This window comes from Saccoglossus kowalevskii, chromosome 21 (assembly GCF_978046115.1).
Source record: "Saccoglossus kowalevskii chromosome 21, keSacKowa6.1, whole genome shotgun sequence".
NCBI lineage: Eukaryota > Metazoa > Hemichordata > Enteropneusta > Harrimaniidae > Saccoglossus > Saccoglossus kowalevskii.
The window spans coordinates 22,675,022-22,691,583 of record NC_140661.1 but is presented as its reverse complement, the minus strand read 5'-3'; the positions used below and the strand labels follow the sequence as shown (position 1 = coordinate 22,691,583).

General features: G+C 35.1%; 1 protein-coding gene across 2 annotated transcripts; it reads right to left on the bottom strand.

Annotated features, from left to right (window-relative positions):
• Nucleotides 1-2,254: 2,254 nt before the first annotated feature.
• Nucleotides 2,255-15,955, bottom strand: LOC100375022 (26S proteasome non-ATPase regulatory subunit 3-like). Of its 2 annotated transcripts, none has more exons than XM_002733476.4 (11): nucleotides 15,682-15,955; nucleotides 11,490-11,680; nucleotides 10,513-10,653; nucleotides 9,561-9,697; nucleotides 8,760-8,950; nucleotides 7,560-7,663; nucleotides 7,197-7,311; nucleotides 5,684-5,907; nucleotides 5,433-5,588; nucleotides 4,703-4,753; nucleotides 2,255-4,555 (listed from the first exon to the last, which is right to left on the bottom strand). In XM_002733476.4, the coding sequence occupies exons 1-11, from the start codon at nucleotides 15,797-15,799 to the stop codon at nucleotides 4,481-4,483; spliced, it is 1,503 nt and encodes a 500-aa protein (XP_002733522.1). In that variant the 5' UTR covers nucleotides 15,800-15,955; the 3' UTR covers nucleotides 2,255-4,480. The 2 variants fall into 2 exon arrangements, with proteins under 2 accessions (XP_002733522.1, XP_085351592.1); XM_085495466.1 differs by having other exon boundaries at nucleotides 2,255-4,552.
• Between the last annotated feature and the right edge of the window lie 607 nt (nucleotides 15,956-16,562).

Here is a 16,562-nt window from a genome sequence, read left to right as displayed (position 1 = left end):
TGCCCCAGTCATGTCAATTTTATTATTTTATATGAAAATTCTTTCAGAACGAGTTTGTAGAATCTTAGTAGTAATTTAACGTCGGACCACGATTTAAGAAAAAAATATATAAAAATACTAAGTAGTACTCGCGTATTTAAAGTTCACCCGTGGACTTTGGTTCATTCACTCCATGTATTTGAGGCTTTTTATTACACTCCAAGGATTGCAAGCACAATCAAATGCACTGTTTTGTGTTTTGCTGTGGACATGTTATCATTGAGGATCATACCTTTTATTGGCTCTGGTGGATCCAGAAATGCGGTAGGGAGGGGCGCGCTTCTATTGACGTGGACTCATTTTTTTGCGCTCGTGATTGGGTAGAGTTCTCAATGACTTGTAAGTAAGGCGTTTGTTAAAAATGGCATATCGTGGGGAATGGGGGTGCTCACGTATATATGTCGAAGTATATGGGTATGGGCCGCTGTTTGGTCCCTATTTTCACCCAAATGCCGTCAATTTGTTCGAACCAAAAGGCGCCCTCAACGTCGATCTTTTTGGGTCTTGTTTTTTTTTTTCAACAAGCTGCGGGCGACACTCCCACCCAATCCAGGTTGCTTCCAGTGTATAAGAAATGATACAGGGGCCTCATGTTTGATGAAAGTCGTATTCATCTTTATTACAAGCTACTGTTGATCAATCAACTAATTTCTTTAATTTTTACATAGAGGGACTGTGATTTTTGCAAAAACTGACTGACGATACAAAAAAAATTTATATTTGTCAAATACATTTAAGAAAAAGGATTAACCTATTTACCATTCAATGATTCAATAGTGTAGTGATTGCATTTTGACAACATTATGATGGCTTCTTCTCTTTATTATGCATTGTGTTCCGAGATAGAACATGGCAGTAGAGGGCGCTGTTGCAACTAACCGAGGGAGTGAAATTGTTTTTAATATTTAGATAAAACACAAGAATTTTTTTAAAGTTGCATTCCCACTTAGCAAATTTGCGAGGTACTATTTCAAATATAGAAACTGTTGATTAGCAATTTAAAATTAAGTACAGAATATAATCTTCTAAAATAAGCTACATTATACAATTTCCTTTTTTTTTTTTGCTACTAATATTTGCTTGTCAGTCTTTATTTTCCTGTGTGTATTTTTATTCTCACTTTGTCTTTAATCACATCTGTATTGCATTTTAGTCAAAATCCTAATAGGGATACAAACGAAATAAAGATAATTATTATTCACATAAAGCAGACTGTTTTCGAAAGGTCAGTTTCATTTCAGATGTTTGTCAGAAATAAGACTTTCCAGTACTTTCTAAATAAAACGACCAGGAAAGTAAGGGCAGGATACTTACTTTTAATATTAGATTTTGGTGGGGTTGAGACAGCATGATTTGAACATATTTTCTGTTTTTTGTATGTTCTCGTTACTTGGAAGGAGAAAGCAATTTTATCTCACAGCATTTCATTTGTAACAAGCTGTTTTCACATAAGATTGGTTGATTACTTTTACCACATTAACACCTCCATTTTGCGAAATTTTTATTTAATTTAAACTATAAAAAGAAAAAAATCGCCCAGACTGTGCCAGTCTATGCAGATACATGAACATCCATTTTTTTCATATATAGAATACGAGGACAAGTAAACGGCAACAATTTTTCTTCAAGACTGATTAGTCTTAGTACTTTTTGAAAATGCATATACTACATAAAAAATGCAAAAATTTCTTGCAATGCAGCTGTACTGCAGGCCAATTAGCTGACTTGCATTGCTGGTTACCTGTGTGAAACAAATTCATGGCCACTTAACAGGCATTTCTCAACTACCATATTTTCTCCATTAGTAGTTATGTTTATGGTCAAACTAATTTTAATGATCCAGTACACAATCCATGCAACTATTGTTTGCTGGTGAGAGCAAACTAGATATATAAATTGTTGTGCACTCTGCTGTACATTTAATGTGCAGTACTAAGTGCGCAGGCTCTGTACAAAGCAAACAAAAAAAGATTCTGGTCAATTCGTTTTTTAAAATTATAAAGCATTTTATAATAACGTAGCTAATGCGACTACCTCTACCGGTATATTAAATGGAAACAAGTCGCAAGTTTGATATGGGACCCATACAACAGCATAGCATACATCTATGCAGGTCAAATTATTGTGTTCTATATTGGTTCCTTACTTCACATAGCAGTATAGCACCTATACAAGTGTGGTTATGGTCCCATATGTATAGAAACATGCACACACATTTTTTTTTTATTTACACACCACTTTTTAATATGAAAACTACCATTTTTTGTATTTTTTTTCCCATGTATTATAGGCTCTTAAAGGGTATCTAGTTAATGAATAACATATTTCAGACAATGTAAATTTTACAGCGAAGCAGAGATTCATTGGGGCACCAAGTTAGCATTGCAGCTTACAATAGCCGCTTCAGAGAAATCTCTTCAGCACAGCTTAGTTGGTGGACATTATGCCTAGAATTATTAAATTTGTACACGTTGAATCTAGTATACTACTAAGGCCAAAAATAGGTTTTTATTCTTGTCACTGTGCATGTTTGAAATCGGCACCTATTTTTTGCAAATTTACCTACTGGTAACTTGTACAATGTTGTAGAGTGTTTTGTTTTTTGTTCCAGAAAATGTTCTGATGCTTTCAATAACCTTTAATGCTTGTAATCAAAAGTGTTATTTAATGAATGTTAAACAATGACTTTGTATTGTGGTATTAAATAATCTTAATACAAAAACAAAAGTAATAAAACCTTGTCACGGCATCATGTTTTAATTTTCCCTTGGAAGAGAAGCCAAAACACACCACTTGTTTTGAATGACATGTAAATAATATACGAACATATGAAGTGAACTTGTATACAGAAGAATTGTACAGTCATAAAAGTGAGGTGTATAATCTTATAATTGATTACTTTGTGTAACCTTACCGGTAAGTTTATGCCAACGTGCCCCATTGCATCACAGACTCGCTGTAACAGTTTAGACCATAACAACATTATATGCAAACCGCATATGAATTTAAATGTTATTAGTCAAGGTACAGAGAATACACACCAAATGAGTAAACAGTAATTGATTACATGTACATTTTAATAGACATGAAGTACAGGTTGGAAATTCTATATAAGCCCAAATAACTGGACTTCAAACATTTGACTGTAGAGAAAAACAACCCTACAAACTAGTTTTTACAAAATCATTCAAAATTCGGCATTACAATTTTCATTTGTTAACATTAGACTATAGATTTTCAAAACTTTTCTTTTTAGTTATTTTTCAAAAATTAAAAGTGATATACAAAATAATAAATTCTCTGCACTCATTTGCGCAACCACTAAATTCAAAGGTGTAGTGAATATGAATACCAATACTGAAATAAAACAAACTAAATCTTATTTTACCCTCAGGAATTGATGAGGATGAATAGCCCATAATAATATTACAAACCCAGGTTAGGTTTAATAGAGTTGTCTTATTGTGGGAAAACATATGGTGAGATCGGTGAAAGAGAGTGAAGAGCATCAGCCATTTTTGTAGCACGAATCTAATGCATGGTGTAATTGGAACATGTAGCTAATTAGTACTTTTCCATAGGATGAACTTGTACAGACAAATGCCATTTGTAGAAGTTGTTGCTATGTCACAAACACTTTTTTTCAAGATGACAGCAATCATTCAATTTCGGTTGGACTTTGTTAGCCTGTGATGTATGTGACAAAGTTTCAGAAATTAATTTAAATAGAAATATCACAGCCCAAAAATGACATAAATGGGCTGTAATATTTTTATATTTCTACACAAGAACATTTTCCTCTCATAACATGGGTAATCAATCAGTATGTCAGCTGTATAAATTAAGATATCTGATCGCATGGCTGGCTAAGTCCACCAGTGATTTTACGTCTACCCTTGACCAAATATGGCAACCATTAAAATAAAGTATGCCCACACACATGAATACTATATATTGTGTATGAAAGAGTAAAATATAAACAAACAAAGCAACATACATTGCTCTTCTCATTTTTTACACTAGAAAGAGAAAACCTATTCTTGCCCAGCATATTTACAGATACTGTGTTTTTCCAAACTTAACACCAGAAGCAATGTTTTACAAATCAAAATTAGGTGTTGTGTACAAGAGAGGTGTAGAGCGATGGTTGCAACTAAAGCAGTCTTTATGACATACATGTGAAATACTTGTCTGTCATCATCATTGTCCCGTATGTGAGAAACTGGAGGGTGGGTGGATGAGGATGAGGCGGTAGATAGGTGAGGGGTGGATTTCAGTGCATACTTTGCAAACAATTAGGGGCAATCTTTGGCACCGATATATTTTCTTGAAACTGTATTGATTTTCTTCCTTAGGGATAGGTTACCAAAAAACCATGGATTGCCAAGGGAAGCTAGGTGGCTGGGTTGAATCACAAGATACAACATTGCTATACAGAAATTCAAGGAAATTCATCGTCATCTTCTGCCATCTCTTTTGCTAATTCTAGATCCTGTTGTTCTCTTTCTCGTCGCTCCTGAAACAAACGTATAAATACCTAATAATTGGAAAATTATATGAATCTATACGACAAGACATGCACAAAGGCCAATATACAAGTCTTTGTTTATGGTCTACGTCTGGACAGGTACTAACAAAAGATACAACTTGAAGAGTAACTCACCTCAGCAGATTCTAAATCTTTGCTATACGACTTGGGAGGAAATCTCATTGCCTAAGATAAATAGAATAAATAACTCAGTTCAAAGCACATAAAATGTTGGAGTAGCAGTACTTTCTGGTCATTTAGTGCTAGTAATTAACAGTAGATGATACTACATAGTTTTTTTTAAAGCCAAATATAAACTCTGACAAAACAAGATTAAAATTGTGAGGTTCACAACATTTTTCAAATCCACCAAGCAAAATGAAATATGCTACTGTTACATACACTTATTTTTTCATGATTAGCATATTGGTAGAGAAAGTGATAATTTTTTTATCTCTATACCAACCTATACATCATCTGATAGCCTTTTGAAACATCAACACTTTTAGTAACATGAATGAATAGGACATTGGCAATGGTGCACGTCAAACGAGCAGGCCAGGTTTTTTATAATTTTCTTTCGTCAAAGCAACCAAATAACTACAGACATGTTACTGGCAACGAATTACAAGCGTTTATGCTAGTGCATGCATTTCTAATGCTGTTTATACATGTTTTACCATTTGATTCGCATTTCTGAGGTCTCAGTCAGTCTTCCAAACATGATGTGTGGGGTTGAAGCTGTGACAGAGATTCAACCTTGATTTCTTCTCATTGATTCAGCTACACGCAAAGATAGAATGTGCCACAATTATATCTCAAAGGTTGGATTAATACAATAGCCTTTACAAAACATAACTCTCACCTTAATTGAATTATTGTGTATATCCAAACAGAAAGTTATCCTTTGATGAAAGGCACCCATAGGTTCACGTGTTGAATAGATATCAATATTTTCTTTAGACTGTACATAACCTTTTTCATGGTCTATTATTGCTTCTATGACACCATCACGAATTGCCTGCAAACCAACCAAAGTATTGTTGGAGTTATAACTAATATATTCAGAAACATTATATCATCATCTTATAGTTAGGAAGATCACCTCTGTCTTACCTTAGCCACAATAAATTCTGCATCTTCAGGGCTGTCTAACTGTAATTTCTGTGCAATGTCAGCTAATGATATTCTAGAGTAAGATAAATTAATCATCCTAACACCAGTCTTGATTACGTTATGTCGTAGACGGATAATCAGTGTGTAGGTATCCTCAGCTTGGAACTTGGGTCCAAAATTCTCAAGTACTTCATTGAATCGAGCTAAATTACCAGTTCTAACAGCTGTGAAAATATAAGTTAGTTGTTATTTGAAATGAGCAACTAAGGTATCACCAACTGTTGACATAGCTATGTATAGGAACTAAGGTACAATGTACTACTGACAGTACATGTTTTTGGCCAAAGGGCTTGAACTAACTCACTTTGAAAATTGCCATGGCACAAAGGAATAATTACAGGGAATATCTATTTCAAGTGCACTATAAAAACCCACTGCCTTGATGTCCGTGAAGTTCAAGGCATGTCACAATAATTCTAAGAATTCAGTGAAGAATAGTTATCACATATATTCTCTTTGAATTTATTTTCACAATATTAAGTTTCCAATATTGATACAAAAGTATATGCAATAATGATATTTACAGGAGTTTGAAGAACCAATATGATAAGAGGGGGTTCACAATGTCAATGTCATGACTGCAATGACAGAATTCTATTTTTGGCAATCCACTTTGCTAGGATTTGGTGATCCGCTCTGCTAAGATTGCACTCACAAATTTGTGTGTGTGTGTCATCTTTACTAAACTCTTCTGTGATATTTTTTAGCTTGACCGATTTTATTAAAACCTGGCAGGCAGGTAATACCTTCACTCTACTTAGATGATAAAATTATGCACATGCATCCACCATTTTCAGCCCAGCCATTGCAAAGTCTACTAAACACCATTCAATCTGATGACATTATAATGAATGATATGAATATCAAACTATGCAAACCAAAGTAGATCAAACTGTCAATGATTAGTAAATATCTGCGAATATCACAACTTCATCGTCTCAGATCATGGGCCAACACATGCACAAAATTTACCTGAGCATGTATCATTACGAGCGCTGCACATAAACCAATCATCAAATCCAACCTTTCACAAATTTCTATTCGGATCATACAACCATCTGTGTTACTTTACTACTTGGCCTCTGATGCCATGCCCCATGCAATCTCATGCATAGTGATCAAATCATTCGTTGAGTTTTAATCATGTAACCATGTATGTAAAGTACACGCGACCTCTTGGGGATATGATCATTGCAACAAATGACAAAATATTTCAAAATTCAGTTCAGCAAGCATTTCAAAGTCTATTAAAGCTAGGCTTTCTTAGGGCCAAAATTACTATCAGACAGGTCACAGTAAGTTGAAGACAACATGTGATCTCTGGTCAATCAGAATTTTATGGTTGCCAGAGAATCTGCTCCCCAGGGTGAGGGGGCACATGGCCATGGCATGAAGGTGCTGCGCCCCTGTTCCCTTGTTTAAAAAAATATCTGCTAATATTCAAATTACTTACCTTGTGTCAATTGAAAGTATGGAACCAGTGTTTTCCTCATGGTAGGTTGTCTAAATAATGACCTATCTGGTATGTCACCTAACAATAACTCTACTGTAATTGCCAATTTGTTGACCTGTAAATAAACAAGTACACATGAGGAAAGCACAGTGGTCAACATTAAGGCATGTCCACCTTCCTGGAACTGGAAATCCAATGTTATTTCACATTTATATCTATTTTATGTTTTTTACTGCAAATACACATAAAAACTAGTTCGTATTTTATTCAAGGTACCGGTAAGTGGTTATTTAGACCAGTTAAATACTTATTTTTATCAGAATACTTTGAGACTGGTATAAAAGATAAATATGTTAAACTCACTGTTTGCTTGAATCCTACTGCTGTGTGTTGAGGTGCTTTACGAAGTGCTTGTAAAAGATGTTTATGGGCTTCTGAGTATTCTAACTGTATGGCTTTAATACGACCTAGAATACACAAACACATTAATAAAGAATAACATCAACACATTACACAATTTGATCAGAGTTTTTGTAACTCTTTGAACAGAGCTGATTTCAATCAACAAGTACATGCACTATGAGAATAAAGCTTGGATAAGCAAATTTAAAAATGGTGACTTTTTGGGAAACATTTTCTAGTAAATTGCTAGCATGAAGCGACAGTTGACGGTTTTGAGAGCCTGGTAATTTCAAATATCAGTGAATAATTTATAAGAATAGTTTATTTCCTTTGTAAGTCAGACATGTTGTCAGAGACATTTTTGAAATCAACCATTACTAATTAGATTTTGTGGTAGAGTCCAGAGATGAGCACCCAAAAAGTGATAAAGCTTCTTGCCTTGTGAAATCTGTATTAGAAGCTATAATGCAACAGAGGGGAATGAGCATCTACACATGTGGTGATTTTTTTGATTCTCAATTATTCAAAAGGAATGAATCAAATATAGATTTTACAGTAGTGAGAAAGGTTTAACATCCAAGGAATAAACAAATAGAATTTGCTAAATAGTTTAGGCCTTGAAGTTTGATATCTTCAGAATATGTTGAAGTGTAGCAACTTGTATTGTACAAGACAACCGAAGATACAATTGAGCACACTCAACAAGAGAATGCACTTGTTGATGTTCTTCACATGCGTGTGTGTAGAGTGACTGACACTAAATAATAATAATAATAAATAATAATAATTTATTCCTTTGCTTCCTCCGATAGAGGTATGAGAGAACTAAATAATATACATTACATACTGGTAATACAAACGAAAAAAGCATGTACATGGAAGAGTCACACGAAATAAATTAGAAGACAAAATTAGAGCACACTCAACAGGAGAATGCACTTGTTGATGTTTTTCACATGCGTGTGTAAAAACTAGAGGACAAAATAATAGTGCTGGGAGCTGCTTCTGTTATTAAACAACTCTGGCAGTGTCGCAGTAAGATAGTGTTGATCAGTGAGCAGCATTTTTAACTAACATTTGCATTGTGGTTGGCAAAAAAGTAAGGAAATGACCAGAGCTAGGGTATAGCAAATTAACTTAGCCTATTGATTGTACACCTACCCATGTAGTAGAGAAATCTAGCCCATTCATTGTTGGATGCAGACTCTGGATATGTAGATTTCGCAACCAACTTATCAGCTTGATCATACAGATTATAATGCAGGTAGTTACGTAGTAAAAGATTCAGAAGGGTGGCTGTGCCTTCATCGTTGTGTCGAAGTGTTGCAGTTCGAAGTCTGGCATGTAGAAAACTATACACATGTGGAGGAAAACAAAGGTCGCAATGGTATGACTTGCATATAAATCAAGAATGCAACGATCGCTATACTTCGCGGTATCCTCATAATAACCTAATACTACAAAAAATCTAATGACATAACTAATGGCATTCATTTTGCAATTACAATAGTTTCACACTCACTTTCAGTGTCACACTCTGAAATTCACCCCTCCAAAATTATTGTAATATGAGTTTTTCTAGAAAAAAACTGCAAGAGAGAGAACTGCAATTCAGCAGTGCCACCAAGTGGGGGAGATAGGGTTCACCCTACCAGGGTGTGGAGTTTTTGACAATTCCAAGTTAAAATGAAGCATTCTATGGCTTCCTTAGGGCCAAAATTACTATCAAACAGTTGAAGACTGTGGCCACATGTGATCTCTGGTCAATCAGAATTTCATGGTTGCCAAAGGATCTGCTCCCCAGGGTAAGGGGGCGCATGGCCTTGCATGAGGGCGCTGCACCCCTGTTCAAAAAAATCCCTGCTATGGAGGCGGCAGTTTTTTTGACTGGGTTAATGTTGAGTGACAGTTAACCATTACATGAAAAAAAAAAAAAAATAAATAAATAAAAAATTTAAATACCTCCTAATTTTGTCTAATTTACCAACTAATTCATAAACTCTAGAGTGGTAGTAGTATGCCCTAGCAGAAAGCTGATCCAATGACCGTCTGTTATATGTAGTCAGCTTCTCCATTAACAGATCTGAACATTTCACTGCCTGAAAGATAAGGAGTAAAGTGAATAACAAAATGATGTTCATGCAAGTAATACTGCATCTAAACTTAGCTGCTGCAGAAATACAACACTACAGTCAGTCTCAATTTTGTGTTTTGACAGCAGCAGCTCCAACAGATAGAATTACAGCACACGTGCAGAAAATGTGACCGACTACATGCCTAGTCACAGTAGTCACATGGAGTTGCACAATTTTACTGGAACAATAAACTTAGTCAACATATGATAACACAGTTTTACATTTGTGCAATAATGTACATATAACTGTGGAAAACAAGATGTCTAATACCAACTCAGCTGCAGAAGTCACGATGATGACCTCAGGAAAATGTTTTTTTTTTTTTTTTCATGACTTCTTAAAAACAAACATGCTATTCTCAGGGGCGGACATCCTGGCATTTTCATCACATGGCAACCATCATGGTGAAAACAAAGGCTGAAAATTCTCAAAAAACGGTACTTTGGGATGGTTGTTGAGACTCCCCTGAACAGCGTAATAAGAATACCCCCTGCGTGAGTAACATATATAAATTTGGTTGTTCAGGATTACTTCAAAGTTTAGTTTATGTTGTTTTCTAGAATTTAGCATTTTAATTGGCTCTTCGCTTTATAACGTTCCAGAGCAGCACGCGCAGAGCCCATAGAAATACGTGGTACAGTGGTGCGCGTCTTAGCAAGGTGAACGTCTTGTGACGTAGCTACGCTCCCTGAGGATTGCCAGCACAGCCAGTCAACATGTGTTTATTATGACACAATTCTGCAGCAGAAACTTAAATATAGGTGTTTGTATAAACATACCTCATCATATCGTTTATTGTCAATGAGATACAAAACAACTAAGAGATGTATATAGACGTCTAATTCAGGTAGAATTGGTTGACTTAAGGCTTTACCACTACGAGGACGAAATGGTGTACCAGGTCCATCTGTTTCCATTGGCTGAAAAAATGAAGAAATACAGAGAATATAAATTCAGTGCATGGATTGATGAGAAGATTTTGTATATTAACTTTGCAAAACTAAATTGGGTGAGTTACATTACAAAATGTTGCAACAGTGAACATTTCATTGGGTCTGCTACAAACATGGGAGTTGCATTTTAATTTCAAGGTCTCCCTGATATGGTGTGCTAATACAAAACTTACCCTCATTTTGTTTTTTTAAATAAGGGTGTTTAGAAAAGAAAGCAACTCAGTGAACACTGGTATCTGTGGTTCGATACGGTGATCATCATTACACCCCTGACAAACACAGAAGTGCATCTCTGGTCATAGCTGTGGGTTCATAGCTTCTCTTGTGTTAGTCTTTAGTTTTTGTGATAGTCATTTCTGATATATTTGTGTCATTTGTTATTTTGAGACACTGGGATTTTTATCAACACGGAAAGCTGTGGTTCTTTCCATAGACTTGGGCAACAGAAACGTGTGACGCATCGCAAATAAAAGTCAATAAAAGTATACCATTTCCATGTATCACGCGACCAAAACTATCTTCAATGGTTTTTGTCAGTTTTGGCTTTGGTGAGTGTTTAATAAATATATTGGTGATTGGTGATAGCTTCAATGGTGTGATGCGAGAAAATATTCTGCTTTTGTCAACTTTTATTTGTGATTTTAGTTGGAGTCGCTTGTTTGTGTTACGCAAGTCTATGGAAGGAACCACAGTTTTTCTCTGTTTTTCAAATCTAAAAGAGTAAAGACCGAAACAAGAAGAGCAATGGACCCATAGCTACTCTGGTCTGAACTAAAAGTAAATGTAAAACAAAAAACACAAACCTCTTCTATGTACAATAGAAGCATCTCCTTTGATGGGTTAACTGATGGAAAATAACCACTGATAACTTTTCTGACAATTGTAGGATTAATCCGGCGTCTTATTGGTAACAATACTCTCAATGCTCTTAACATAAACCTAGGTTCCTTAGTATTTACTGCTTTTTCTATGTGCTTCACTTGATCCCGGATATCTAGTTAGACAGAAAGTATCAATTATTCTATGAAACAAAATTTGGCAGAGCTCCAGAAGGAGTACCTACACTTTATGCAAATTTTTTTAAAAATTATGCTAATTTATTCATGACGTAGCAGTTTCTGTGCTCATGAATATTCATTAATTTGTGGGTCAATACATTTTAAAAGGGGCGATATATTATTTTTGGGGGAAGAGTTAGAAAGGGGGATTAGCAATCCTTAGGGGGTCAATACAAAAGAAGGGACCCATTTGGAGAGCAGCCATGCTCCTCGTGTCTGTTGTTGCACGTGACCTACAGCTGTCAACTGTGTTCGTTCTTCGTCGACTTCGACTGGCTTCCATGTAAGGTAGTATTCTTGTGTTCTGTTTGACTTGAGTTTTTGAATCCGCTGTTTATGTTTTTAACGTCTTTCATGTCTTTTGTAAGAGTGTCCAATCCATGATTCGAACTTGCGATCTTTGAGTTCCCAGCGCACTGTCTTGTCCTCTGTACCACGAGTGTCTTCACACAGGAGTTAGGATTTAAGTCCTATTCATAGGAGCACTGTCTTCACTAGCATTCAAAAATCTAAACATACTGGATTCGAACCAGCGATCGCTCATATTGCTGACATAGTACAAATCAACTGAGCTATGTGGGTAGTCATGCAAATTAAATAATTTGTTGTCATATTTAGCTTTATTGCCAAATGGCGTTTGCGAGAAAAAGATGGGCAGGCAAGGGAATTGAACCCAGGTCCTCCTGATCACTATGCAGAGAACTGACCCACAAGACCACATTGGATTGACTGGATGTGTTTGCATTTGATAAGACTATATAGTGTGTATATATATAGAAATACAACATATTTCTATTATTGAGTTACAATTGTCCAAAAAATTGCCAATTTTGTGTTTTTACTTGTGTAAACTATATGCATGCCATAACCCGTTAGTGTACATCTTGCCAATTGGGTGTTTGCCATTTGCGTTGCCCATACCTGACCCGACCCTAACCCTAATGTCAAGACACATTCCTGTTAATAATTCCGTTGCCCATACCTGACCCGACCCTAACCCTAATGCCAAGACACGTTTTTGTTTATAATTGCTCAATAATGATACTCTGTTGTGCACTGCCTGCGGGTAAGTTGCATTGATGTCAACTGATTAAACAAGTCGCATTTAAGTAATTTCCACTATTAACAAGTGGTTAAATTGTGACAATAAATGTGTGGACAAATATTTGAGATTAATTTTGGTGTAGACAACTCTCGTTTAATTATTTTACACCATTACAAGTTGTTAAATTGAGAGAATAAATGTCTCAACAAATATTAAATACTTAGTTTGATGTAAACAACTCACGTTTGATTAATTCCCACAATTACAGGTTGTTAAATTGAAAGAATAAATGTGCGGACAAATATTTTAGACTTATTTTTGTGTAGACATCTCTCGTTTGATTAATTCCCACAATTACATGTTGTTAAATTGAGAAAATAAATGTGCGGACAAATATTTTAGACTTATTTTGGTGTAGACAGCTCTCGTTTAATTATTTTACACCATTCCAAGTTGTTAAATTGAGAGAATAAATGTATGGACAAATATTTTAGACTTATTTTGGTGTAGACAGCTCTCGTTTGATTAATTCCCACAATTACAAGTTGTTAAATTGAGAGAATAAATGTGCGGACAAATATTTTAGACTTATTTTGGTGTAGACAGCTCTCGTTTAATTATTTTACACCATTACAAGTTGTTAAATTGAGAGAATAAATGTGCGGACAAATATTTTAGACTTATTTTGGTGTAGACAACTCTCGTTTAATTATTTTACACCATTACAAGTTGTTAAATTGAGAGAATAAATGTATGGACAAATATTTTAGACTTATTTTGGTGTAGACAGCTCTCGTTTAATTATTTCACACCATTACAAGTTGTTAAATTGAGAGAATAAATATGCGGACAAATATTTTAGACTTATTTTGGTGTAGACAGCTCTCGTTTAATTATTTTACACCATTACAAGTTGTTAAATTGAGAGAATAAATGTGCGGACAAATATTTTAGACTTATTTTGGTGTAGACAACTCTCGTTTAATTATTTTACACCATTACAAGTTGTTAAATTGAGAGAATAAATGTATGGACAAGTATTTGAAACTTATTTTGGTGTAGACAACTCTCATTTGATTAATTCCAACAATTACAAGTTCTTAAATTGACAGAATGAATGTATGGACAAATATTGACCATTATATTTGTGAGTAAATACCTGTTGTTTAATTAATTTCCACCTCTACAAGGTTGAGAGAATAAATGTGTCGACAAATATTTGATACTTATTTAGGTGTAAGAACTCGTGTTTGACCAACTTCCACCATTGCAAGTTGTTAAAATAATGAAATAAATATACTGGTATCATTGGATATTTGATTTAATTGTGAAACTTTCTAACAAAATGTTAACTGCTGGCTTCGAACCCTCAATCAACAATTCCGCAGACACGGTATAAATTCAACAACACCACAGAAGATATTCGTCTGTTGCCTGAATTGTTTTCGTAATATAGGGAACGCCATCGACACTTTAACAAAACTTACCTTGACTTGGGTCTTGTTTATCTCTTGTCACAATCTGGAAACTGTTGAACAAATTGCGCGTCGTCCAGTTTAAGACGTTAGTTATTTTATTATTTATTCATTCAGTTTTGTATGGTGGAGTTTTGTGAGGTTTATTATTTTTTTGCGACGTTCTTTGTTTACTTGTTTACGGTTTGAGAGATTTCAGTTTATTTGATTTACGTTTTTACGGTAGCTCTGAGCGGGACTCGAACCCACTGTCTTTTCAAGCTAATTTTGTTTTATTTTGATGGCACGCTTGTGTACCACGCCACGACGTTGGTCGTTAAGTGGTGTTCATTTTTCTAACTACTCCAGTGTTCCGATGAGTTGAACGGAAAAGCCAAAACGATTGCTGGTTTCTGATTGCTTCGGTTCTGGTGAGTGTGTATCTAGTGTGATTCGAACCCATGTCGTTTGTATTGGGCGTTTTTTTATTTCCCATGTTAGCTACGCCGTAATACGCAACCACTTCCCCGTTTTATTGTGATTTTGAGTGTTTAATGATGTCTTCCTCACGCGTCACGCCATGACCCAGTTTCAACCACACGGCCATTTTGCAACACAGTTCGTGACCCTCGGCGTCACCCGACTGACTATATGAGCGTTCTCTTCAACTGTTAAGCTAGTAGGATTTATTACCGTTATTATCATTATATTGTCACGTGATTTGTTTTACCTTATGTGTAATGTCTTAAGTATCTTTATTGTAATTTGTATATACCAATTCGTATATACCGAGGAAACGACCCCGATTGAAGGTCATGTATTTTATGACGTCACCAATTCGTGTGTAGGTACTGCTTCTAGATCTGTGCCCAAAATTTTTGGCAAAATAAGCAAAGAGCTACACCATGTTATAGATGATTTAGCTATTAAACCTGCATTTTTTGCTAATTCAAGATCTTTTTACTAAATTACTGAAATTAAAATACTCTTCAATTTCGGCTATTCTACGAAATTAAAAAGGTAAAGTTCAATATCAATAAATGAATTACTGTAGTTATCATAATAACATACTCAATTCATGATACTAGTACAATGACGAATTCAGAGAAATTGTCAAGCCAAACAAAGATATAAACAAACGAGCTGTTTATATGCAGAAACAGCAATTTTTTAATTTAAATATATACAACGAAGCAATTCATTCCGCATTTTTCAGTATTTTATCAACCTAAATTGTTCTATGATCAGTCGTGATTCAGCAAAATACAGACCGATCGGCTGTCAACATCAGACGATGAAACGGGGCTGTAACGTAATATAACCGAAGTCTTTATTTGTATTATGTATGGCGTAACTGTACAATAATATGCCACATAAAATATCTATGATAAATTACACAAATTAATAACTTTATTACAAGAGTTACACATAATGTTACCTTCCAATGTGATCAAATCCGTTTCTTTCTTTCCTTGTTCGCCGTTGGTAACAACCGTCGTGTCGGCATCCTTCATTTCGACGTCTTTAGGCGAATCTTTCGCCGTATTTAGCTTCATTGCAGATGGTCGAAATGTGAAACCAAATAGAAAAAGTAAGTTAGTTAAAAAAAATTAACTAAATCCCAAATTTGCACTATTTCGGTGAAAATTTGTCACTTCCAGCACAAGTCCATGTGGATAAAATCCAAGATGGCGGTAAAAGGTATTCTGCGTCTGCGCAGAAATAAACTTACTGACGCCCAAAGGATGGTAAAATAAGTGAATTATTCGCAATGCAGCAATTTCTCTGCAGGTGATATTTAAAAATTTCAATACATTGACAGACGAAAAAATTTATAAACAACGCATTATGCTTGAAGAAAACGCAAACATCTAGTTGTTTTTGTTAATACGCTAGGCGGTCAATGCAGAACTGCACGACGGGAAATTCGAATGAAAGGTCATAGATATATACTAGTAATATTGCCAATCATCCCTGCTAGTTGGCACACGAACGTACACGAGAAGATCAATGAACGGTAATCGAAGCATGGGCTTTTGTTCATTTTCTTATAACTTGTATCATGTATTCTCAAACTACTGATTGAAAATAGGCGAACACACACACACACAAAAAACCCTCATTAGTTTCTAGTATACGTTTAAGTTATAAATTGTGATTAATAACTTCTTTTAGATGGCCTGTTTTGCATTCATGTAATAACATTGCACAGTGGCGGATCTAGGGGGGTTCTTGGGGTCCGAATCGCCCCTCCCGCTCGGTTGAAAAAAAATATTCAATTTATTTTTGTCAAATATAAAAATATCATTAACTTAGTCT